The 26,367-nt window shown below is 38.1% G+C and overlaps 1 protein-coding gene across 14 annotated transcripts in view; it reads right to left on the bottom strand.

Moving 5' to 3' along the window:
• Positions 1–26,367, bottom strand: part of RHOT2 (ras homolog family member T2) — a 194,727-nt gene that overhangs the window by 58,808 nt on the left and 109,552 nt on the right. For 10 of the 14 annotated variants that reach the window (XM_070760778.1, XM_070760773.1, XM_070760775.1 and 7 more), the window contains 3 exons: positions 14,454–14,534; positions 14,221–14,343; positions 9,304–9,506 (listed from right to left, as the gene is read on the bottom strand). In XM_070760778.1, coding sequence (XP_070616879.1) covers positions 9,304–9,506; positions 14,221–14,343; positions 14,454–14,534 — 407 coding nt within the window. Of the gene's footprint in view, positions 1–9,299; positions 9,507–14,220; positions 14,344–14,453; positions 14,535–26,367 lie in introns of those variants that run through there. The other 4 variants (XM_070760772.1, XM_070760781.1, XM_070760779.1 and 1 more) reach the window with 2 other exon arrangements.

Genomic DNA, 26,367 nt, shown 5'->3' on the forward strand with positions numbered 1-26,367 from the left:
ATTTGGGATGAACTGGGACATGCAGGTATGCCTCCTTGAGGTCTATTGACGTCAGCCAGTCTCCCTGATGTATTGCTGTCAGAATTGTCCTCAAGGAGTGCATTTTGAACCTGCGGTATTTTACATATGTGTTTAATTGTTTGAGGTTGAGAATGAGGCGACAGCCTCCCGAGGCCTTGAGTACTACGAATACTATAGAGTAGTACCCCTGCCCCTCCTGATGTGTAGGGACCCTCTCTATGGCGCCGATTTCCAAGAGGTGGTGAACTTCTTGGAGGAGGAGGTTGCGTTTGTGACTGTTGAAAGTGACTGTAGGAACCTGCTCGGGGGCCTTTGGATGAATTCTATGGTGAGGCCTTGCGCTATTGTACTGAGAGCCCAGGTGTCTGAGGAGATAGACTCCCAGGAGGCGGTGAAGTGTTGCAACCGTCCTCCTATTGGAAAGGGAGTTGTGGAGTCATTTGTTTCTACGAAAGCCGCCCCTGTTGGAGCCTCTGAAGGCTTTCCTTGACTGTTAGAATTGTCTATTCCTATCTCCAAAGTTGCCCCTGTCTGATCTGAAGGAGGGTTGTGAGTAGGACCCCTGGGTGTACGACCTTCCTCCCTGGGGATTGGTGGAGGAAGCGTCGGTCCGAAAGGGTTGACGCTTGTAGTAAGGGGTGGTGCGTCTGTTCTGTCTCCTGTAGGTTCGTGGCAGAACCTTCTTCTTATCTTTATCCTCTATGAGGACTTTGTCAAGAGACTTTCCAAACAGTTTTGCCCCGTCGAAGGGGGCTGAGGCCAGGCGCCATTTGGACTTGGCATCTGCCTGCCACGTGCGGAGCCAAAGCAGATGGCGAGATGATTGATTTGCTGCTAGGGCCCTTGAGGAAAAACTTGAGGCGGAAAGAGTGGCGTCCGCTGAGAATTCCGCTGCTGCCAATAATTTGTTTAAATCTTGCCTCAAGCGAGCATCCTCTGGTCCCAGTTTCGTAATCATTTCTTGGAGCCACAGGACTGAGGCCCTGTTAAAAAATGATGCTGCTGAAGCTGCTTTAAGGGCCCAGGCCGTCATCTGGTGAGCTTTTTTGTTCAGATTCTCTGCCCTGCGCTCCTCTGGTTTCAAGCCATCTGCTAGCTCGGATGGAACGAGCGCATTGGACACCAGAGCTGCAATTGGAGCATCTATAGAAGGAAATTCAAGAAGGTTCTCCAGCTCTGGTTCGAAGGCATAGAATTTACGCTCTGAGGCCGTTGGACCCAGTGCTCCCGCTGGGTATTGCCATGGTCGCTTAACATTGTCCAAGAAGAGCTGTGGAGCAGGGATAAGATCTGCCTCCTTTTGGGGTTCTGAGAGCACCCTGTTGGCAGGTTGAGGGGCAGCTGCTGGTTCTGTGGGTTTTTCTGTGCCCGGTGTCACTGCCAATTTCACCTTGTTAAGTAAGACATGAAATATGGAGGGTCTGAAAAGTCCAGCGTAGGTGGGAGGTTCTGGTGGTGCTCCCTCATCCTCAGACAGGCCATCATCTGGATCTGAGCCTTGGCCTCTGAAGTCCTCCTGGAAAGAGTCATGCTCAGGAGAGGAGGGGACTGAAGCTGCCCATATATTCCTCTGTGGAGGAGGAGGACGTGGTGAAGGTGGAGGTGGGGCTATATTAGAATATTGTTGGGCCCCGGCTACAATGCCATGGGAATAAGCGGAGGCAATCATATCCTGCAAGGCAGGTGGCAAGCGTTGCCAGGTCTCTGGGGAGGAGCGGAGCCCCGCTGCGGTAGGAGTAAACGTGGCTGTTGGCTGTGGTTGTGAAGCCATGTGCCATGAGGATGAAGAAGGCCTGTGGCGTTCAGGGCCTGGTAGGTCTGATATGTGGGAAGGCCCCCCCAATTTGTCTGGTGACCAGTCATTGTAACGTAAGTTTAAGATCTGTTTCAACTCTTTAAATATTTCTGCAGCTCTCCTTTCTGAAACAAACCTTACAACAATGTCCTTTGAATCCCCACGATTGCGGGATCCAAAAGCCCAATGCGCTCTTTCAAATTCTTGCAACTCACATTTAACTTTGTTCTCAATGAACCACTGAAGGATTTCTTGAATAAGTTGTTTGCTCTCCGCAAAATCTTTGGGGAAGCCTCTCAAGCGAAGATTGGGTCTGCGCTGTCTGTCTTCTAAATTAATGATGCGAAGTTCCTGGCGAGATTTTCCCACCTCCAGTTTCCCAATTCTTTGATCTTGTGCTTTGGATTGTTCTTTCAATTCTGCCATTCCAGCTCCGACTGCAGATAAATCCTTTTTCATATCTTGGAGCAGCTTCCCCATGTCAGCAAAGGCTTTAAGCAGCAAATCCATCTTTCCCTCCAACTCCTCGGTAGAGGCCGTCTTCCCTTTGTTCTCGCTTCTCCACACAAACACGTTAAAAACAGTTACTTGCTACAACTTTTAACTCCTTCTAATAAAGTTTTCCCACAGCTTGTTCAGTTCGCTCTCCTCTCAATCCGCTTTCACCAAGCTAGAGAGGGTTGTTGAGGGTTAACTTTTACTTTTCCTTCTCCACATCTGGGAGCTTTCTTTCGGAGCGTTTAGCTAGAGTAACGCATGCGCAGATCGGAAACAGAACAAATTAAAAGTAGCAATCAATACAATTTTGAAAATGCAAATAATCCTAGTAAATGGCTAGCCAATAAACTTAAAAAACAAAGAGAAAAGAAATTAATTAACTGTCTTAAAACAAATGATGGGGAACTATGTCATGATTTAGAAAAGAAAAAACAGATTGCTAGAGAATTTTACAATAACCTTTACGACAATCAAGAAAATATATCTAAGGAAATACAAGATAAAAAAACACAAGAAATTTTAGAACAGGCCGATCTCCCTAAGATCCTAAATGAAACTAAAGATCTATTAAACAAGGAAATTACTATTACTGAACTAAAGGAGGCAATTAAAAGACAAAAAATTAATAAAGCCCCTGGCCCAGATGGCCTTCCAAGTGAACTATACAAAGACCTTCCACCAGCAATGGAAAAGACTTTATTAGAAATTTTAAATGAGGCCTTAAAAAAGGGTAAAATTCCAATGTCCTGGACTGAAGCAAACTTAGCCTTAATAGCCAAAAAAGACTCTGATCCCACAGAAATTGCAAATTATCAACCCATCTCCTTACTTAATGCAGATTATAAAATTTTTAGTTCCATTTTAGCAAACAGAATCAAAGGTTTCCTAAACCAATTTATTCACTCTGACCAAAATGGTTTTCTCCCAGGGAGACAACTAAGGAATAACATAAGAATGATAATGGATACCCTTGAATATTATGAACTTCATAACGAAAAACAAGTGGCACTAATATTCTTAGATGCCCAGAAGGCCTTTGATAACATATCGTGGAACTTCATGTTTAAACAACTAGAGTATATGGAATTTGGCCAAAAATTTATAAATGCCATTAAAGCCATATATACTCACCAATCTGCATATATTATTCTTAACGGAGATGTAACATCAAAAATACCTATACAAAAGGCACAAGACAAGGCTGCCCACTTTCTCCTTTACTCTTCATTCTGACATTAGAAGTCTTAACTAGAATTATTAGACAGAATGAAGAAATAAAAGGTCTAAAATGTAAAAATGAAACATATAAACTGCAAGCATTCGTGAATGACTTAGTATTCATCTTAGAGGATCCGCTAGATTCAGGACCAAAACTATTGGCTATCTTAGAGAAATATGGCACAGTGGCAGGGCTAAAAATTAATAAATCAAAAACTCAAATTTTAACTAAAAATATGAAAGATCCACAAAAAGCTATCTTAGTAACCAAATTAGATATTCAAATAACCAAAAAAATCAAATACCTAGGTATCAATATGACAGCTAAAGTTTCTAGTCTGAAAGAAAATAATTATGACAAATTAATTGAAAAAATACAAAAAGATCTTGAGAAATGGAAGAAATTACAACTTTCATTATTAGGAAGAATAGTGGCTATTAAACTCAACATATTACCAAAAATATTATTTCTATTTCAAACAATCCCAATCTGTCTAAAGCAAGATTTTTTCCTTGCCTTTCGTAAAGTTCTTAAGACCCATCTCTGCCGTCAGGCATGGGGGAACTGACACATCTCCCCCAGGCCTATACAGTTTATACATGGAATGTTTGTGTGTTTGTTTGCTTTTAATAATGGGTTTTTTTAGTGTTTTTTAAATTATTAGATTTGTTCTTACATTGTTATTGTTATTGTTGTGAGCCGCCCCGAGTCTACGGAGAGGGGCGGCATACAAATCAAATCAAATCAAATAAATAAATAAATAAATAAATAAAATTGAATAGAATTACTAGCAGTTTTATTTGGCAGAATAAACGCCCCAGAATCTGTCTAAAGTATATGCAAGACAGAAAAGAAGAAGGAGGCCTCGCCTTACCAATATGGAAGGATTACTACAATGCAGCATCTCTAACATGGATAAGAGAATGGATGCTTCTAACTAATATTAGGCTATTAAGTTTAGAACGACATGACCTTCACTCAGGATGGCATTACTATCTATGGGAGGAAAAATCCAAAACACATAAGTATTTCACCAATCACCTAGTTAGAAAATCCTTGGTGTACACTTGGAAAAAAATTAGGAAAAAGTTATATAAAGGGATTCCATTTTGGTATGCCCCGTTGGAGGCTTATGTACACCCCAACTTCCACAAAATATATATATATATATAATAAGGTATAAGGATATAATAAATACCAATGGAGAAATTAGAACCAGAGCAGAATTAGAAACTCTGGGCCAAAAAACAAAATGGTGGGAGTATTTACAAATACAGTCAAAATTTAATAAAGATAAAATTACATCAGGAATTGCCAAAAATGCTCTCCTAGATAAAATATGTATAGGACCCCAGGATCAATTGATTAAATTTTTTTACTGCTATTTAACTTCTAATGAATTTGATAACACCAACATAAAAATAAATATTAAACAATGGAATCTTGACCTTAAAACAGAAATTAAAGATGAAGAATGGCAACTATTATGGAATAGAAACTATAAATTAACTATAGCTACATCTTATAAAGAAAATTTAATTAAAATGTTCTATAGGTGGCACATCACCCCGATAAAATTAGCTAAATTAAATAACCAACTATCGCCCTACTGCTGGAAATGCCATCAAGAACCAGGTACTTACTTCCATCTTTGGTGGCAATGCCAAAAATCACAGATTTATTGGAATATAATTGGACTCTGGATAGAGGAAATACTAAATTTGAAAATAGATAAAACTCTGGAATATTTCCTTTTGGGTATTCTTAGACAAAATCTTCCAAAAACCCAAATACACCTAATTATTCATCTAACCACTGCAGCCAGACTAACATTCGCGCAGTGGTGGAAAAATGAAGGTATACCCCCAGAAGATGCTATAGTAAGAAAAATTCAATACTGTGCAGAGATGACTAGGTTAACCATGGCAGTTAGAAATGAAACCGAGTCTTCATTCAACAATTGTTGGGATCCCTTTTATAGGTGGTTAAAAAAAAGAGAACAATTTGCTGAAACAATTGAATGATCTGTATATATTAGATTAGACACAAATCTAGTATAAAACCCCTTCTTTTCTTTTCCAATTGCTGCAAGAGATATTGGATGTATAAAGATAAAATTTTACCTTTAGTTCCAAATCTCTATACCGTGATTAATTCAACGCTGGCTTCTCCCTATCTATATGACTAATCTTGATCTAAGGTAATGAGCTAACAAATTTAAAATTAGTTCACATTCTCAACCCAACTCCACTGTACACTCGCCCACCCTTCTCTTTTTCTTTTTCTCTCCTCTTCATTGCTTCACCTCTTTTTTTTTCTTTTCTTCTTTTTCTCTCTACTTTCTCTATATCCTTTTTTATTTTCTTTCTCTTTCTTTTTTGTAAGTCTATGTTTATTGAATGCTATAATTTATATATTCAGACATATTGTAATGCAGGGGTCCCCAAACTTTTTACACAGGGGGCCAGTTTACTGTCCCTCAGACTGCTGGAGGGCCGGACTATAAAAAAACCCCTATGAACAAATCCCTATGCACACTGCACATATCTTATTTAAAGTAAAAAACAAAATGGGAACAAATACAATATTTAAAATAAGAAGTAATTAAGTAATAAAGTAATTTATACATTTTTATGAACAAGTAAATTTAAACTTAAATCAAGAAACTCCCTCCATTTCTCCTTCCTTCCTTCCCTCCCTCCCTCCTTCCTCTCTACTTCTCTCTTCCCTCTCTTTTCTCTCTCATTTGTTTCATTTTCCTCTCCCTCGTTTTCTCTCCATAATTTTCTCATTTTTCTCTTTCTCTCTCTCTCTCTCTCTTTCCATCTATCCCCCTTTCTCTCTTCCTCTCTATCTCTCCCTCTCTCTCTCTTCTCTTTCTTTCTGTCTCTTTCACTCACTCTTTCTCTCTCCCTCTTTGTATCTTCCTTTCTCTCTCCCTCTTTCACCCTCTTTCTCTTGCTTTCTCTCTCACTCTATTTCTATCTCTCCCTTTCCCTCTCTCCCTCCCTCTCCCTCTTTCTTTCTCTCTCACTCTATTTCTATCTCTCCCTCTTTCTCTCTCCCTCTTTCTTTCTCCCTCTATTTCTAGCTCTCCCTCTCCCTCTCTCTCCCCCTCTTTGTATCTCTCCCTCTTCCTTTCTCTCCCTCTTTCACCCTCCCTCTCCCTCTTTCTTTCTCTCTCACTCTATTTCTATCTCTCCCTCTTTCTTTCTCACTATTTCTATCTCTCCCTCTTTCTCTTTCTCTCTCACTTTCTATCTTTCTTTCTCTCTTCCCTCCTTTTTTTCTCTCTCTCTCATACACCACGCTGGCAACAGAGAGAGAGAGAGAGAGAGAGAGAGAGAGAGAGAGAGAGAGAGAGAGAGAGAGAGAGAGAGAGCGAGAGCGGAGAGTACCGGACTTCACTGTCGCCTCCGCCCCTTTGGATTCTTTGCTGGAGAGCCGGACCGGGGCAGAGGCGACGGCAAAGTCCGGTGCTGGGGCCATGCGGGGCTGCTCTCCAGCTAAGAGGCAGCAGTCACGTCCACCCCTTCACCCTCTACGGTGCCCAGCGCCCAGCCCCATGCTGCCTCCGCCTCCTGGTAGCGCGCCCGACCTCTTCCTGCAGGAACGGGTGGTGGGGTGGAAGTGGCTGGACTTATCTACATGCGCGCCTGCTGATTGGGAAGAGGGGGAAAAAATCTGCGCCTCCAAAGAGGGGAGGGGGGGAAAAGAAAGAAAAAAAGAGCTCCAACTTGGCGGAAGGCAGGACAGGAGAATCGAGCGTGCTGCGGCAAGTTTGCTTGGCTTTCTGGGGCTTTTTTTTTCTCCCCCTCCACCACCCCCGTCTGAATGTCGTTTGCCGCTTAGGAGTGACCCTCTCTCGGGCTTGTTTTGGATGCGGCGCAGATGAGGGGGAAAGCCCGGCTGCCCGGAAAAGCACATTTGGAAAGTCTCTGTGGAGAGCCAAAATCCCATCGAAGCTTCTTTTTTCTTCAGTAGTCCGTAAGGAGGCGAAGAAGAGGTTGAACTGGTTTTGCTAATTCGCGCTTACGGCTTTTCCCCTCATCCGTGCCACATCCACAACAAGCCCGAGAGAGGGTCACTCCTAAGCGGCAAACAACATTCGGAAAGGGGTGGTGGAGCGGGAGAAAAAAAAGCCCCAGAAAGCTAAGCAAACTTGCTGCAGCACGCTCGGTTCTCCCCTCCTGCCTTCCGCCAAGTTGGAGCTCTTTTTTTTCTTTCTCCCCCCGCCCTCCTCTCTTTGGAGGCGCAGATTTTTTTTCTTTCCCCTCTTCCAAATCAGCAGGCGCGCGTGTAGATAAGTCCAACCACTTCCACTCCACCACCCGTTCCTGCACGAAGAGGTTGGGCGCGCTACCAGGAGGAGGAGGTGGCAGTGGCCTGGGGCCAGGCGCTGGGCGCCGTGGTGGGCAAAGGGGTGGACTCTTTGCTGGAGAGCCGGACGGGGGCAGAGGCGACGGCGAAGTCCGGTGCTGGGGCCATGCGGGGCCGCTCATCCAGGGGGGCGTGGACCGGCAAGCCGCCCTCCGCTCTCTCTTTCTCTCTCAGCACAGCTGAGGTAACAGTGCCCGGCGGAGCTCGGAGGCTGCAGCAACGCAGCGCCGAGAAGGACCAGCTGTTGGTCCCTTGAAGCCGCCGCCGCCTCCGTTCGGGCAAATTCAGGGGGGTTCCTGAATCTCCCGTCCATTCATCGCGGAGGATGAGGTGAGGAGGAGACGGTGCAGAGGCAAGGGGCGGGGAGAAAAGCGGGCCTGCAAGGGGCCAATTGCAGGCCCGCTTTCCTCCCCACCCCTTGCCTCTGCACCGCCTCCTTGCTCAGCAGCAGCCCGCGGTGAATGGACAGGAGATTCGGGAGCTTATTATATCTATTGATAAAATCTCGTGTGCTCCCTGCGGGCCGGATAAATCGCCTCGGCGGGCCGCATCCGGCCCGTGGGCCGTAGTTTGGGGACCGCTGTTGTAATGTAATAGATTCCAATGTCAACTGTTATGATTGTCTTTTATGTTTTGTATATTTGTAAATAAAAACTTTTAAATAAATAAAAAAAAAGAACTTGGGAAACAGGCCGTTTTCAGCCTCTAGAGGGCCTCCGGGGGTGATGTTTTCACCCTCCCCAGGCATTGAATTATGGGTGTGGGCACATGCACACTCTTTTGGCACCCAAGGAAAAAAAGGTTCGCCCAGTAGACTCGTGTTTCGCCTTCCCCAGGCTCCAAAGACTTCCCTGTAGCCAGGGGGGAGGGGGGGTAAAAATGCCCTCCCCCATCCTCCCAGAGGCTCTGGAACCCCAAAACGCCCTCTCAGAGCCTCTGTGCGAGCCAAAAATCAGCTGGCTGGCACACACATGGATGTTGGAGCTGAGCTAGGGCAATGGCTCGCGTGACTGCAGATATGGCTCCGTGTGCCACCTGTGCCATAGGTTTGCCATCCCTGGCCTACAGGCTTCAGAAAGGCCTGTGAGCATGCGCAGAGGGGCAGCGTGGGGGGAGACACGCATGCAAGGGATGTGAGGGAAGGGCTATGGGATACGTGCATGCATGGTCGCACCCCCCCTTTTTGGCACGTGAACCGAGAAAGGTTGGCCATCGCTGCTATAAGGTTTCCTTGTTGAGCAGGGAGGTTGGATGAGGTGGCCTACAAGGTCCCTTCCAACTCGGTTCTTCTGTTAATACAAGTCTAAGTGCTATCACCATTTACAAGAATTCTCCAATATATAAAAGTGTCTGTTTTATCTTTGCTTGGAACCGAGGAAGAAACACTCACGGAAACGTGGCAGCTGTGGCTAGTTTGGTGTAGACCGTGGTGCTGAGGAGTTCCTGGCTGATGCAGGAGAAGTAAAAGGGGGGCTGCAGGCGGTGTTTGTAGCAGAACTCGGCTGGGGAGAATCCGTGAAGCAAGGATGATTCCGGCAGGTCAGTTTTGGAAGCCACGAAGAGGCAGGGGATCTGTCTGTCCATGTAGTGTCGCTGCAGAAGGCAAGGAAGAACAGGGGGTAGCTATGGATTGCACACGGCCTGTCATGCAGGTAGTCCTCAAGTTATAACCAAAGTGGAGCCCAGCATTTCTGGCGCTAAGTGAAATGTTTGTGAAGTGTGTTTTGCACCCCATTTTACAACTTTTTTTGCCACTGCGATTAAGCAAATTGCATCAGTTTGTTAAGTAACAAATCCAGCTTCCCCATTGAGTTTGTTAGAAGGCTGTAAAAGGGGGAACCACGGAACTCTTGGACACTGCAACCATCATGAATGTCAGTCAGTTTGTCAAGTGTCCGAATTTTGATCATGTGACCAAAGGAGAGGTGAAAAACAGTTGTATGTCATTTTTTTAAAGTGATGTTGTTTCTTTCAATGGTTACTAAACAAACTGTTGTAAGCAGAGGGCTACCTGTTCATTTACTTGCAATATATAATTATATAGATTAAAAACACATTTGGTTTTTTTTTGAAAGATTAATAGATTATTAGTTTTATATAGTTTTATATAGATTAAAAACACATATAAGTCCTTTTTTGAGTGTTATGAGTACAAAATGAGTATTAAAAATACAAATGTCAACACCAGCCAATCATGAAAATTAGGTTGGGAAAAAAGATCAAGATACTGGATTGGAATATAGGAATCCTCGACTTACGACCACAATTTGAGCTCAAAATTTATGTTTCTAAGCGAGATGTTTGTTAAGCCAATTATTTATTGTTGTAAGCTGCCTTGAGTCTCCGGAGAACCATCAGGATGCTGAAATGGTCGTTAAGTATGAAAAATGGCCATAAGTCCCTTTTTTTTCTCAGTGTCATCGTAACTTTGAACCAAATCAACTGTTGTAAGTCAAGGACTATATACTGTATTTTTCAGAGTGTAAGACACAGCTTTTTCCTCCCTAAAAGAGGCTGAAAATTTGGGTGCATCTTATACTCCAAATGTAGCTTTTACTAAGCTTTTTTCAGCCCTGATGAGTTGCTAACACAATCTTCTGTGCTTTGCTAGCTAAGCAATCTTCTCTTTGCCCGCTTCTTTCCTTGCTGCTCCCTCCGACTATCAGCTGAGCCTTTTTTCAGCCCTAACCAGTGTTCTGGTTTGTGGTAGAACTTTATATTGGAAATAACGCTTACTGAATGCAGGATTTCATAAACAAAGACTCCATTTTATTCTCTTCTCTTCTGTATTCAAAATACAATACAGACTGTCACATTTCTCTCTCTTGTTATCTCTAGCACACACATTCCTTCACGCCTCTTAAGATTTATGTCTTTGCCGCATAGTTCAAAAGCAGCAGGAGTGACTGCGAAATAGCAAAGGATAAGATTACTCACTCCGGAGCCAAAATGACACACGTTTCATTATGGATCTACAACATTGAAACTCCGCCCTTCTTCCCCACTGGCCCCGATGTAACGAATACATCACTGCAGTAATTAACCCATTCCTCCTCTTAATATCTTTTTTCCTAACACTTGCTCCCTGCGTTTTTGAACCCTTCTGAAGTGAGGATTTATCCAGCGATTGTCAGTCTCTTCTTCACTAGATTCTGGACTCATAGCAACATCCTGTGGCTGGCCTTCCACCTATTCTAATACCTTTAACCCAGGGTCTACCACTAATTCATAAACACTATCTGTATCAGAGACATTAAGCTCTTCATCATCCTCCAACTGACCAGGAGTATGTACAACAACCAGGTGCTAACAGTGAAGCGATCTTCCATGCTTTGCTAGAAAGCGATCCTCTGCTTTTGAAGAGGTGCTAATGAGTGAAGTGATCTTCTGTGCTTTGCTAAGTGAAGATCATCCTTTTACCTGATTTTTTCATTGCTTCTCTCTCTGAAGAGAGAGCGGTGTTTTAGAAACTGTTTTTTATCCTCAACCATGAGATAAAAAGAAAGCACATGGCCTCAAAGCCAGCAAACTGAAGTGCTGAAGCTCACCAGACTAAAGACTAGCCAGATGAATACCTGCTAGTCAGATTATTTTCCCCCTATTTTTCTCTCCCAAAACTGAGGTGGGTCCAAATAAATATGCTATATATGTCCTCAGATTACAACCGGTCATAATTTGGTCTATAGTTTGACTTGGGACGCCAACAGTCACACCAAGGGGAGGCTACTGTGTCCCAATTATACAGTGAACACTGTGTGAGGTTCAAATCCTATCCAGGTTTGTCCATTGTTAGTTAGGCTAATTGCAGGATGAGGGGTCAATCTTTGAGCAAAGACTTTTTGAAGGATCCCTCCGAGAAGAGCCATTAAAGTCGAATTTCCAGTTTTGATGTTAATTTATTAAGCAACCCCTTTAAATATCACACCCCATTCTTATTGCAGTCATCAATCACCACAAAGCAAATCACAAAACTAAGTTTAACTATAGATGGGGAGGCTAGACGGGGAGGATGAAAAGAAATTAAAAGGAAGCATCCAAGGAATGTTAACTAAAAAAGAGTAACTGGACTAGAAATTGTTTTTTTTTAATATTTATTTTTATAATTTTCATACTTTTCCACCTTAACCCCCCCCCTCCCTTCTCTCAGTTCTTTCTTATTCATAGTCCCAGCCAGGTCAGAGTTCTAGACAATTTCTTCTTTATGTCTTCATTGGCCTTATCCATTTCCACCCATGCAAAGTAAAGTTTCCGTTTTTTTCTTATCCTTTCAGCTTTTTCATCCCATGAACAGTTCAGTGAGATAATATGAGTTATTTCCATTTGTACTTGTTCAAATATAATTCAATATAATTTTCAAAATTATATCTATTTTATTTTCTGTCAGACCCGTTTTTATCTTATCTTTTAGCTCTCTCCATCTTAACCAATTTTGGGGTCCACCTATTTGTATTATCTTGTTAATTTTCATTAATTCACCCACTTCTTTATATAGATCTTTTATTTGATTATACCCATTTATTTCTAACTCTCTTGTATACCTTCTTTCCCTATTCCCTTGTTCATCTCATTTTCTAATTTCACCCATTTCTCCTCTCTTTGGTCCAATTCTAGTAATTGTTTTATTTGAAAGGCTTGTATATTTGGTAGTCCCCATCCCAATTGGCTCTTATTTATATAAATTGTCTTCAATGTCACTCTTACTTTTTTCCCTCCAAAGATCCATTCTCTCAATTCTCTATCCCATCCCTTTAATTGTTCTATGTGGATATCCACTGGCAGCGCTTGTATTAAGTACATTAATTTTGGTAGGATCAACATCTTAGCTGCTTGTGTTTGTTTAGTTATTTCCATTCCTTAATTTGACTTCTTATTCTCTTCCATATCATAATTCCATTTTTAAGCCACCCTTCTTAGTTATTTGAATACCTAAATATTTTATTCTCCTCTTGTATCCTTCCTCTGCTATTCTTTTTTGCTCTGTCAAACTCATGTTCATTAACATTATCTCTGATTTATTCAAATTTATTTTCATTCCTGAAACTTCCTCAAAATCTTTCAAAATAAATTTAAGTTCATATATTGTATCCTACGGGTTTTCTGTAACCAATAAGATATCGTCTGCACACAAATTTATTTTTAGTTCTTCATTTCCTATTCTATAATCCTGTATTCTTACATTATTCCTAGTTCTATCTGCTAGACTCTAGAAATTGTTAAGACAGAAGAATCAGGATAATATAAAGATTACTTTCGAAAGCCAAATTAAAAAGTTAAGAGTAGAAACACAGCAGTGAAGTAGCTAAAGAAGATTCAGGCTGTGGCTTCTTCACCTAGTTGGTCAGACAATGACCAACTTCCCTAAAACATTTCTTTTTGCTTTACAGCATCTCTTTTATACAGAAACTTTTGGTTAATGTTTCTTTTCCAAATTAAAGTTGCAGGTAGAAGCAAAAAAAGCTCCATGGATGGGGTGGAGGGGAGAAAGGAGGAAAAACAAAAAGGATAATATCAAAGAGCTATTTCTATCTATCTCTCTATTTTCTCTCTTTCTATTATCTTGCTCGTTCGCTTGCTATATGACGGTCTTGGTATATTCGGGTTTCTTCCTGTGTAGGATTTGGAAATTTCTGGCGACGTTTCGACAAGGTCTCACTCATCATCTTCAGGCTGGTGTTTCTGTCCTTGTTCTAAGGCGAACACTGCGAGACTTGAGCTGCCTTCCTTCCTTCCTTCCTTCCTTCCTTCCTTCAGGTCTCGCAGTGCTCGCCTTAGAACAAGGACAGAAACACCAGCCTGAAGATGATGAGTGAGACCTCGTCGAAACGTTGCCAGAAATTTCCAAATCCTACACAGGAAGAAACCCAAATATACCAAGACACACACAAGCTCTTATATCTACAATCTATTATCTAATAGCTATCTATATCTGTCTATCCATCCATCCATCCATCTCTCTCTCTCTCTCTCCATCCATCCATATCTATCTATACCCATCCATTCAATCTATCTACATACACACAAGCTCTTATATCTATAACCTATAATCTAATATCTATTATCTCTAATATCTATCTATATTTATCTGTCTATCCATCTATCTGTCCATCCATCCATCCGTATCACACATAAGAACTGCCAATTATCCTCAGGAAAGGACTCTTTAATAGTATACAACCAAAAAACCCATAGAATCACTACAGAACTACAGAAAATTTAAAAGAGGCACGAAAACTTTAAATTTAATAAATTTTAGCATCAGGCTTTGGAGATCTACCGCTTCTGAAATCAGCCAAATAGAAAAACTCACCTTATAAATATTAGCACAGTAATTAAAAGACTTGAGATCTGTCACATCATACAAGAAGCAGGCAACATCACAAGTTGTGTCAGAGTGCTTTGCAAATTCCACATCGGCCTCAATTTCATGCAGCTGCAGAAAAATGAGGGGAGATTCATATTCTTTCTCACCTAAACACTGTTTTACCCATCCAATGCATCAGGGATTTTTTTTAAAAAAGTGCATTAATAGATCACACTTACAATTAAATGCTTTTCCTGTCCATTGACCAGCACGGTATTAATTGAATAGGATGATCTGTTTTCTTCAGATTCACTTTGGATCTGAAAAAGTGAGAGAGGGAGGGAGGATGGTTTTGATGAGGAAGAAAGATTGATTTTGAGATAAAAGCAAGAACAAAAATTGATTTTAAGGTAAAAGGGAGGAGGAAAGTTGATTTGGATGAGGAAAGAAGGTTGATTTGGATGTGAAAGAAAAAAAGGGTATTGATTTTGATGTAAAAGAAAAAAGTGTGTTGATTTTGATGTATAAGAAAAAAACAGTGTTGATTTTGATGTAAAAGAAAAAAGGAATATTGATTTGGATGTAAAAGGGAGGAAGGAATGGAGGGAAGGAGAGAAGGAAGGGAGGAATGGAAGGGAGGGAGGGAAGAATGAATGGAAGGAAGGAAAGAAGGAAGGAAATTGATGATTGAATATTGCTTTCAACCTGATATTATCTAGATACTTGGGAATATCATTTCAAGAATTCCTAGACTGGCCCAGCTTCTGCCCCAGGGTATGTGGAGGTGGATGCAGGGGAAACTTCAACAAGTCACAGGCCTGTGTTATTGCCGACAGAGTCAGTTCAGAGTTTAGTTTCCTCGGATGAAGAAGGTGGGAGTGACTTGGAAGAGGGGGGCTTGGCACACAGCCCAGGCAGTCAATCTCCCTTATCTTCCATTGATTCAGATGAAGACATTTTGGACCCACATAAGCGCAGAATTATGCATAGAAGAGACCAAGTAAGGACAAATTACAGGAGATAAGAGCGACCACCTGTGTTTGGGGTGGGGCTCCAGTAATTAGGGCTGCTGCTATAAATAGCAGCATGTGGGTTTGGCCGTTGTGGAAGAGTATCTGATCGCAGTTCGTCAGGAATCCTGTGTTGCTGGTTTCTGGACTTTGTTGATTTTTCACGCCTTTGAAAACAAAGCATAAGATAAGATAAGAGAAATTGACGAAGTTTACAGAGTCCAGACTGGATATGTAAGACGCTATAACCTACCAAGAGAAGTTCATATTAAGTTTTCAAGAAGAATAATCAAAGATGAGATACTGAGATTGACAAGAAACGAGACTTTCCAACATAATGGAAAAGAAATCACGATTTTGAAACAAGTTCCTAAAAGAGTGAGAGAAAGTAGAAGAGAATATTATTTTCTCACAAGTATTTTAATCAAAAAGATCATTGTTTTTAGATGGTTGGTACCAGAAGGCCTGACTCTAACTTGGCAATCAACGAAAGTGAAAGTAGAAAACGTGGGACAAGCAAGATCTTTCCTAGTACGTAGCGGATTGGAAAGGACTGACCAAACCCGGATTGAACCAAAGAGTAGTGAAGACATGATGGGGGCCACAGGTGGAGGAGGGGAAGAAATACAGGAAGTGAAGCAGAAACAACCACAGGCTTCACAAGAACTAATTTTGGAAACGAGACTTCGAGAACCAAAAGAAGCTAAGAGGTACTACAAATAAAGATGACACATGACTTGAAAATCTTTTCAGTCAATGTAAACGAATTGAATAACCCAAGGAAAAGAAATCAAATATTAACCAAACTCACGAAACAAAAAGCACAGATAAACATTTTACAAGAAGTTCATATCAAAAATCAAAGCGAAGTCTTCTTAACAATTCAAAACTGGGGAAATTATATACTAGTTTGGCAAATCAAAAGAAGAGTGGCAATGTACATAGATGAATTAATTGAATCTAAAGAAATATATAATGATAGTGATGGAAGGATTTTGATAGTACAACTAGATTTAGAAACAAAACCTCTTGTAATTGTCTCAATTTATGCGCCAAATGACAACCAAAAACAATTTTATAAAGATTTACACGAAAAAATAAACAAACTATCAATTGAAAATATGATAATAATAGGAGATTTTAATGCAATTTCAGATGATCAAATGGATTATACCGGGAAGAGAAAAGAAAAGAAAAAAAAGGTAATCTTCCCTTTGACATTTTGGAAAATGAGTACAGAATTATCATTAAAAGATATATGGCGAGAATACCATTTAAAAGATAAACAATATAATTTTTATTCTAACTCACATAAGACCTGGTCCAGAATTGACATGGGCTGGGCTCCAGCCCATATAATGGAACAAATCAGTAAGATAGAAATAGAGACAAATACCTGGGCAGATCATAATCCTTTATGTATATATTGGAAAGGCAAAAGGAAAATAAATAATTGGTCAATGAATAGAAACATAATAAAAGATCCAGAGTATAAAAAATGGATAGAGAAAGAATTAGAGATTTTTTTAAAAATAAACAAAAATAGTGATACTACTCCCCAAAATTTATGGGACACAACAAAGGCATATATACGTGGGATAACAATATCTTTTATAGCAAAAAAAAAACAAAGAAAAGAAAAAACGCTATGAAAAATTAGTAGAAGAACTTAAAAAATTAGAAATGTTAATGCAAAAAGAGGATAATGATGATAAAGTTAAAAATCAGAGAGAATTAATAAGACACAGATTGAGATTAATAGAACAAGAACCAATCGTAGAAAAGATAAAGAGAGCAAAACAAGAATACTTCGAACATGCGAATAAACCAGGAAGATGGTTGTCATATAAACTAAGAAAAGAGAGAGAAAATAAAATTATAAAAAACTTGATAGATTCAAATGGTATAATAAAACATAGAACAGAAGACAAAAAGGAAATAATATTAAAATTTTATAGACAATTATATAAGAAATAAGAAATAAGTGAGGGTTTAATTTTTGAATATTTGGGAAAAATAGATTTACCAGTATTAACTGAAACACAACAGCAAAGATTAAACAAACCTGTTACAGAAATGGAATTAAAGCAATCTATAAAGAACCAGAAAAACAACAAAGCGACGGGCCCAGAGGCGATACCAATAGAATTCTACAAGTTGGAAATAGAAATACATTTTACAAATATGTTCGAGATATATAACCAAATAATGATAGAAGGTAAATTACCTTAATAACTTTAATACATAAGGCGGACACGGAAAAAGAAAAATTGAGAATTATAGACCAATTTCACTGTTAAATGTAGATTATAAAATTTTTATATCAATATTTGCTAATAGGCTCAAAAGTATTATAAATGATATGATACATAGGATTTTGCACATGCGTTGATCCAGATAGACGCACCGAAAGAAAGCTCCCTCATGTGAAGGAGGGAAAGTGAAAGTTAACCCTCGACAACCCTCTCTAGCTTGGTGAATAGTGGATTGAGAGGAAGCGAATTGAACGGAGCTGTTGAAAACTTTATTAAAAAGAGTTAAAAGAAGAAGCAATTAACAGTTTTAAATGTGAGTAGGGAGAAAAGTGAGAACAAAGGAAAAGATGGCGTCTACTTTGGAGCTGGAAGGGAAGATGGATTCGTTGCTAACGGCATTTGTCAGCATGGGACAGTTACTCCAAGATATGAAAAAGGAAATATCGGCTGTCGGTGCTGGGGTGGCGGACTTGAAAGAACAGTCCAAAACACAAGATCAAAGAATTGGGAAACTGGAGGAGGGAAAGTCTCGCCAGGAACTCCGCATAATTAACTTGGAGGACAGACAAAGGAGGCCTAATCTTCGCCTGAAGGGATTCCCTAAAGATTTTGCGGAGAATAAACATCTCATTCAAGCAATTTACCGATGGTTCAGTGAAAATAATGTTAAATGTGACCTAGAAGAATTTGAAAGAGCGCACTGGGCTTTTGGATCTCGGAATCGAGCTGATCAAAAAGACATTATTGTAAGGTTTATTTCGGAAAGGAGAGCGGCAGAAATATTCAGAGAGTTGAAGCAGATTTCAAACTTACGTTACAAGGCTGTTCCAATACGCGTTTTAAGATTTGTCTGCTGAAACCCTCAAGATGAGAAATCAGATGAGAGAAGTGACCTCCCAACTTTACGAAAATGGAATCAGGTTTTCGTGGCGTTATCCAGCTACAGTAATTGTTTTTAAAGACTCCAAAGTTTTCCAGGCGAGATCTTTGAAGGAGGGAAGAAATTTGCTTCAACAGCTGGGAATAGATCCGGAGAGAAGTTCCCAGGCATTGTTATCGAAAAGCCAGCCAGAAGCGGGAAACGGTGAGGCGGGACATGGAAGAAGGGAGGATGACTTGTTTATGCTTCAACCGATCCGTGCAGCAGAACAAAGCAAGGAGGAAAAAATTGCAGCTCTCCAGAAGGAACTGGATTTTCTTCAGGAGAAAGAGAAAGAGAAGAGAGACAAGCCAAGAGTTACGCGCCAAAAGAAGAAATAATGAACTGAACTGAGCTGATTTGCTAATATGGTACCATGGTTTTCAACTAATTAATCTCTTTTTTGTGTATTTTCTTGTTTTTTTCGCTAACTAATATGGGGAGAAGAGGGAAGGAGGGGGGAATCTTTTGATATGGTATTAAATGGGGAAAGACGGGGGAGCTTTCTAGTGGAATGCAAATCCAGGGGTGCCTCTCGATAACGAAAGGTTTTTTCGTTGCCTCCCCTTGGGGGGGTGCTTGGGAAGAGGCACTAGGGTGGGGATTCATTGTAATTAAAAAGCATTTTTCCGGTAGGCTCTGTTTTGCAGGAGGGGGAAATGTATTTAAAATTATGTAAATGGGTGATATAGGGTTATTGTCGTTGAATGTAAATGGTCTTTCATCACAGAAAAAACGTTATAGAATCATGAAGCTAGCTAGGGATAGTAAAACTGATATTTTATTCTTATCAGAAACTCATAAAGGAAGGGGAAAAACAGATAAATTAGTTACAAATAGCGAGTGGCAACAAGCTTATGAGTCGAGAAGGACGTCTAAATACAGAGGAGTTGCCATCTTGATAAACCGAAGAGTGATATTCCAATTAATTAATATTAAAAGAGACAAAGATGGTAGAATGCTATTTATTAAGGGGAAAATAAATAATAAGCTAGTAACCTTAGCGGTAATTTATGCCCCCAATGTAAATGCAAACAATTTATAATGAATGTAAAACGGAAACTAGATAATTTTGCGGAAGGTACAGTGATTTTAGCAGGCGATTTCAACTTGGAATTAACAGCAGGGAGGGGGGAAAAGAAAAAATTACATTTAAATAAAATTAATATGACGGATTTACATGAAAATATAGCAAATAGGGACACTTTTTATTCAGCAAGACATAATAAATTTAGTTGTATTGATTATATGTTAATTAATAAGACAGCTGAGGCAAAGCTCAAGATAGTGGAAGTGAAAAGCATTTGGTTATCAGACCACGCTCCATTACTAGCAGTGATCGAGTTAGAGGCTGTCAGGAAACAAAGAATTTGGAGATATAACCCTGTGGTTTCAGCTAATGAGGAAAATAGAATTAAATTACAAAAGGAACTGAATGGATTCTTTTGTATTAACGCAACAGGTGAAACTAAGCAAACAATAGTTTGGGATACACATAAGGCTGTTATGAGGGGTAATTGTATTAGTACTGAAGCTTTTATTAGAAAATCCTGGGAAGTTGAAAGAAAAAATCTATTAAGAGAAATAGATTTAATCCAAGAAACTTTAAAAATTACAAGAAATAGAGATTGGAATTCACTATTATTATTTAAGAAAAAGAAATTACAATGACTTGATGAAGAAAGATGGAATAAAATGAAGATGATTATAAAACAAAGAATTAGGGGATGGGGGAACAAATCAATGAAGCAAATGGTACATTATTTGAAAAAAAAAAGAGAAATCCCATATCTTTGCCTTAAAGGATAAGGAAGGTGTAATTAAACGTAGTAATGCAGAAATGGAAAAAATAATGAGAGACTTTTATGGGAATTTATATAAAAAAGAACACATTACACTGCAAACCAGAGGTTAAAGAGAAATTAACGGAAGAAGATAGACAAATGCTAAATGCAAAAATTACAAAGGATGAGATATCTAGAGTCATTAAAGGGTTGAAACCTGCTAAAGCCCCAGGTCCAGATGGTTTTACTGCTGAATATTATAAGATGTATATGAATGAATTGTTACCGCATATGGAAAAATTGTTTAATAATGTAATTAAGACTTTTGAAACTCCACAGACGTGGAAAACATCAGAAATTATAACTATCCCTAAGCCGGATCGTGATTTAACTGATCCTAGTTCTTATCGCCCTATCAGCTTATTAAATCAGGATTATAAAATATTTATGAAAATATTGGCAAACAGGGTGGAGAATATTTTACCAAAAGTAATTTGAGAAGACCAATATGGATTTGTTAAAGGAAGAAAGATTTATGAACTAATTAGAAACGTGGTCAATGTTATACACCATGCTACCAATACCAAAAGAAAATTAAGTATTCTAAAGTTAGATGTGTACAAAGCCTTTGATAAAGTTAATCATGATTACCTATTTCAACTATGTAAAGATTTAAATATGGGAGATTCATTCTGCAGAATTATAGAAACAATTTATAAGGATAATATAGCTCAAATCAGAGTAAATGGTAACAGAACAGAAATGATTAAAATTCAGAACGGAACTAAGCAGGGTTGCCCACTATCCCCAATGTTATTTGTATTGGCAATTGAGACTTTAGCAAATAAAATTAGAAATGATAAGGAATGGAGAGGTTACCAAATAGGAAAATTCGAATTGAAATTAAATTTGTTTGCAGATGCTATAGTGATGTCTGAAACCCCAATCGAAATGATGAAAAGAATAATGATATTGCTCCAGGAATTTAAAGATCAATCGGGACTTATGGTTAATATAGAGAAATCTGAGATAATATGTTTAAATACTGGCCCTAAAGAGCAAATTGAGATACAAAAAATATCAGGATTGAAATTAGGTTGTAAAAAAATGAAATACCTAGGAATTTGGTTGTTTAAGAATCCAATAAAAATAGTAATGGCCAACTATAATTTAATATGGAAAAAAATTCAGAAGCAGATAAAAAACTGGAAGGGAAAAAAGCTGGGAAGAATGGCCAAGATTAGGGCCCTTAAAATGATGATAATACCAAAAATGATGTATTTATTTCAGGTTCTACCGGGTATCTTCCCTGGGGCAAAACTAAGAGAATGGGATAGCAAATTAAATTTTTGGATTGAAGGAAATAAAAAGCCTAGAATAAGAAAACATTGGCAGTTTGCACAAGAGAAAGAGGGGGGGTGGGGCAGCCCGTGCTTAGTACTATATAGAGAAGCATTTCAAATAGAAAGATTAATGGAATTACAGTTATGGGGGGAAAAGAAATGGGTAAATTTAGAAAAGGAAATTTATAATTTAAACAATAAAGAGTTATTATTTAAAAATTGGGGTAGAACAGAAATTAGCAATTTAATTGACCCTCTCAAAGCATGTTTAGAAATATGGTCTAAATGGCAGAGGAAATGTGGAACTAGAATTTCCAAGTTATCAACATTACATGTATTGAATATAGGGGATGATGCTAACTTAAGCAGAATTATTAAAGTATTAAATAGCAAAGGGATAACGAGAATTGAATAATTATATGAGAAAGATGGAAGAGTTAGCAGAACTCGATTGGAATGGTGGATTGGTAAACAGAAATGGCTGCAGATTAATGCATTAAGCACATATTTAAATAAAAGTGAGAATAAATAAGCTTTTTTACGAGAAGAAAATTGTTTAGAAAAAATAATAAGAGAAAAGATAAATGAGAGTAAAGCACAAGCCGTTAATATATATAGAATGCTATTGCAGATGGAAGAGGAAGTAATAAAAAGTTTGACAAGATGCTGGCAAAATGACTTACAAATAGATGAAAGTGAAATGAAAGAAATAATAGAAAATATATATAAGATTAAAAATACGAGAGTTAGAGAGATGAGAAGGAAAATTTTACATTAATGGTACTATACACCAGTACAAATTGCACACTTCCAGGGGAAAGAGAAGGGTAATTGTTGGCATGGATGCCAAGAAAAGGGAATCTTTATGCATATGTTCTGGGAGTGTGCAGAAATTCAGAAATTCTGGAATGAAGTACAGAATGAAATTAATAAAATGTTAAACATTAACTGGACAATTACAAAAGAAATAGCAATTTTAATTAAACACAGGAAACTAGGAGAATTCAAGGAAATTAAAGCTGCAGCATTGGAAAGTGCTCAAGCGGTGGTGGTATTAGGTTGGAAAGATTCCACAAAATGGACATTAAAAAATTGGTACTGGTACATGGTGGACCACATACACTTTGAAATTATGGAAATAAGATTAAATAATTTTGACGAGAACAAATTGGAGAAGCTGATGGTACGATGGAACAAGGTAAAAGATTATATGCTGAGTAGAATCTGTGATGTAAATGTGAAAAATAAACTGCAATCACTCTTTTAGTAATATTCGATGCAAGATAGAGCCAAGGAATTATAGATAAACAAATTAAATCCTTTGAATCGTCTTGTATGGGTGGTGGGGGTGGTGGGGGGTGTCTTGTTGTTAGGTGATGGGCACATGCACTGTGCACTGTTATATGTTTGTTTTATGTAACTATTTTATAAAATTAATAAAATTTTATTAAAAAAAAAATGATATGATACATAGTGACCAAAATGGATTCCTGCCAGGAAGACAAATTAAAAACAATTTAAGAATAATAGTAAATACATTAGAATATTATGAACAACATCCAGAAAAACAAATGTCACTTATATTCTTAGATGCGAAAAAAGCATTTGATAATGTAGATTGGAATTTTATGAAAATACTACTAAATAAGATGGAGGTCGGAACAAAGTTTTTTAATATAATAGATGCTATATATTCTGAACAATCAGCCAAAATCATAATAAACAGTGAACAGATCGAAAAAGTAGCAATACAGCAAGGAGTAAGACAAGGTTGTCCAATATCACCATTATTATTTATTTTAACAATGGAAGCATTGCTGATAAAAAATAAGAGCAGATAAGGAAATAAAAGGACTGAAGATTAAAAAAGAAATTTACAAAATACCACACCGACGACGTGGTCTTTATTTTAGAAGACCCAACAGAATCTATCTTAAAGCTAATAGATTTAATTGAAGAATATGGGAACGTCGCAGGATTGAAAATAAATAAATAAAAGACACAGATATTAACAAAAAACATGACAGAGACACAGAGAAAATATTTAGAAGATTTATCAAATATGAAAATTACAAAAAAGGTGAAATATTTAGGGATATGGATGACTTCCAAAGCCATATCCTTAAAAAATGATAATTATTTAAAATTATTAGGGCAGATTAAAAAAGATTTAGAACTATGGAGCAATTTGCAATTATCATTGGTAGGAAGAATTTCTACAATTAAAATGAATATTCTCCCCAAAATTTTGTTCCTTTTCCAAGTTATTCCAATAAACCCAGTATTGAAATTTTTTGCAGAATTAAATAAGATAATAAAAAAGTTTATATGGCAAGGTAAAAAACCAAGAATAAAACAAAATTCATTAGAAGATTGTAAAGAAAGAGGAGGCCTCGGCCTCCCAAACTGGAAACTATATTATCACACCACCGCCCTAACATGGATAAAAGAGTGGTTGACCTTAGAAAATCAAAGGTTACTTAACCTAGAAGGTCATGAGTTGATGGTGGGTTGGCATGCTTTTATATGGTATAAAAAGTTAAAAACACATTCATATTTCAAAAATAATATCATTAGAAAAGCATTGATTGACGTATGGAATGAAATAAAGAAAAATCATTTCTTAGTAATGCCAGAATGATGCCTATTGAAGCTATCATACATCTGAATCTTATAAAAAAAGGTAAGATTTGGAAATATAGTGACTTATTGGATAATCAATTAAAACTAAGAACAAAACAAGAGTTACAAGAATTAGGTATCAACCTAGATTGGTGGCTATATACACAGATTAGTTTTAGATATCAAATTGTTGTGGTTAGTTCTGGCCCAGCTCCTGCCCCAAGGACTGTGGATGTGGGGGAGACATCCACATGCTGCAGGCCTGTTTTGCCCCCGGTGGAATCTGCTGATGAAGGCTCCTCTGACCAAGAAGACATGAGTGACCGGGAGGAGGAGAGTGTGGCAGACAGCTCAGAAGGAGATCAATTATCTAGCTCCTCCTTGGATTCAGAACAAGAGTTAATGATACAGCCACAGATGTGGAGAGCGATGCATAGGCAACAATAACTGAGAGATTATTATCAAAGAAAATGAGGCCACCTGGGGTTGGGTGGGGCTGTGGTCATTAGTGAGGCTGCTATAAAGAGCAGCCTGTGGGTTTGGCCATTGTGGAGGATTATCTGATCGTTGTGTTTCGTGACTGCTTTACTGACTTTGACCTTTTGTGTGCTGATTTTTCCCCGCTTTGAAACTAAACCAGGGCAAAGTGTATTTCACTTTGTGAAAAAAGAAGGACTGTGAATTGCCTCACAGATTCAAACTAAGTATCACAGAACTGATAAGGGACTTGTACAAATTACCAGTTTGTTTGGAGACAAGTGCTCTTTGCTATCCCAAAAGAGGGCTTGGTTTAAGTGAATTTTCATTATAAAGAACATTGTTTTGAATTTTCAAACGTGTGTGTGTGTCTGAAATTGTATCTGTGCATTTTTGGGAGGATTCTACCAGAGAGCTCGACAGAACACAAATGGATGTAAAAACTTACATTTTTAGAAAAGAAAATAATGTATTAAGTAAATTATTACTCCAAAATCAAGTAAAGTTAATTGGAAATGTATACAAATATTTAATAAATCATAGAACGATAGGTTGGATATTGAAAGACAATATGATCAGTTGGTGCAAAAATTTTGGCAAAGAGATAAATTTAGAAACATGGGAAAAGATATGGATGTATAACTGGAAAGTAACAAAATCAATTTCTTTTAAAGAAAATAAAATTAAGATGTTTTATAGATGGCACCTTCTGCCATATAGAATTTCCAAAATGTTTCCGTCAATGTCACCTGTTTGTTGGCAATGTAAAAAAGAAACTGGCACATATTACCATACATGGTGGACATGTCCTGAGGCTAAAAATTTTTGGAACAAAGTAGAGAAATGGATAAATGAAATAACAAAGGAGAAGATTAAAAAATCTCCTGAATTCTTCCTATTGGGCATTTCAAATACAAAGTATAAAAAAGAAATTTATTATTTAATAATACATATATTGGTTGCGGCGCGAATCACATTTGCGCAGAAATGGAAAGAAAAGACGATACCAAAAGATGTAGAAGTATTTTAAAAAATTATAGAATGTGCAGAATTAGATATGATGACAAAACGTTTGAATAATCAAACTGAAACAGAATTTTATAAAATATGGGATAAAGTATATGATTGGTGAAATTTTAAAAATAGTATTAAAAATTAAATAAGAATGCATAATTATTTGAAGATTTATAACATATAGTGAAACAGTTTATAGTATGATAAAGTTAGAAGTATTATCTTTTCCTGCATTTTTTATATTTTATCTTTTTGAATAAGTATATGATATTTTATAAAGATTAATTAACATGATTGATATAAAAATATAGTTAAATTTAATAAAAATGTAATGTACATGTGTGACATTTCTGTATTGATCTTACAACAATTAGGGTTTTATATTTTTGTATTAGTTAGACTTCTACGACAAGCGGAGCAATGGTAGCTTCTTAAATGTTTAACGTTGTTTGTCTTTGTCTTTTTTGAAAAATAATAAAAAATATATTTTAAAGAAAGAAAGAAAACAAAGCAGAGCAACGTGTGTGTGTGTCTTACTTCATTGGAAGAAGAAGGGGTGTGAAGTTTCTTCACAGTTGCTAGCTAAGTACTTAATGACTGCTTAATGTTAATTGTAGACTACCTGGTTGTTTTGGGACGAGTGCTCTTTGCAATACAAAAAGAGTGCTTAGTTTATTTTGAATTTTGGGATAAAGAACATTGTTTTGAATTTTCAAATGTGTGTGTGTC

Source organism: Erythrolamprus reginae, chromosome 9, assembly GCF_031021105.1.
Source record: "Erythrolamprus reginae isolate rEryReg1 chromosome 9, rEryReg1.hap1, whole genome shotgun sequence".
Lineage (NCBI taxonomy): Eukaryota > Metazoa > Chordata > Lepidosauria > Squamata > Dipsadidae > Erythrolamprus > Erythrolamprus reginae.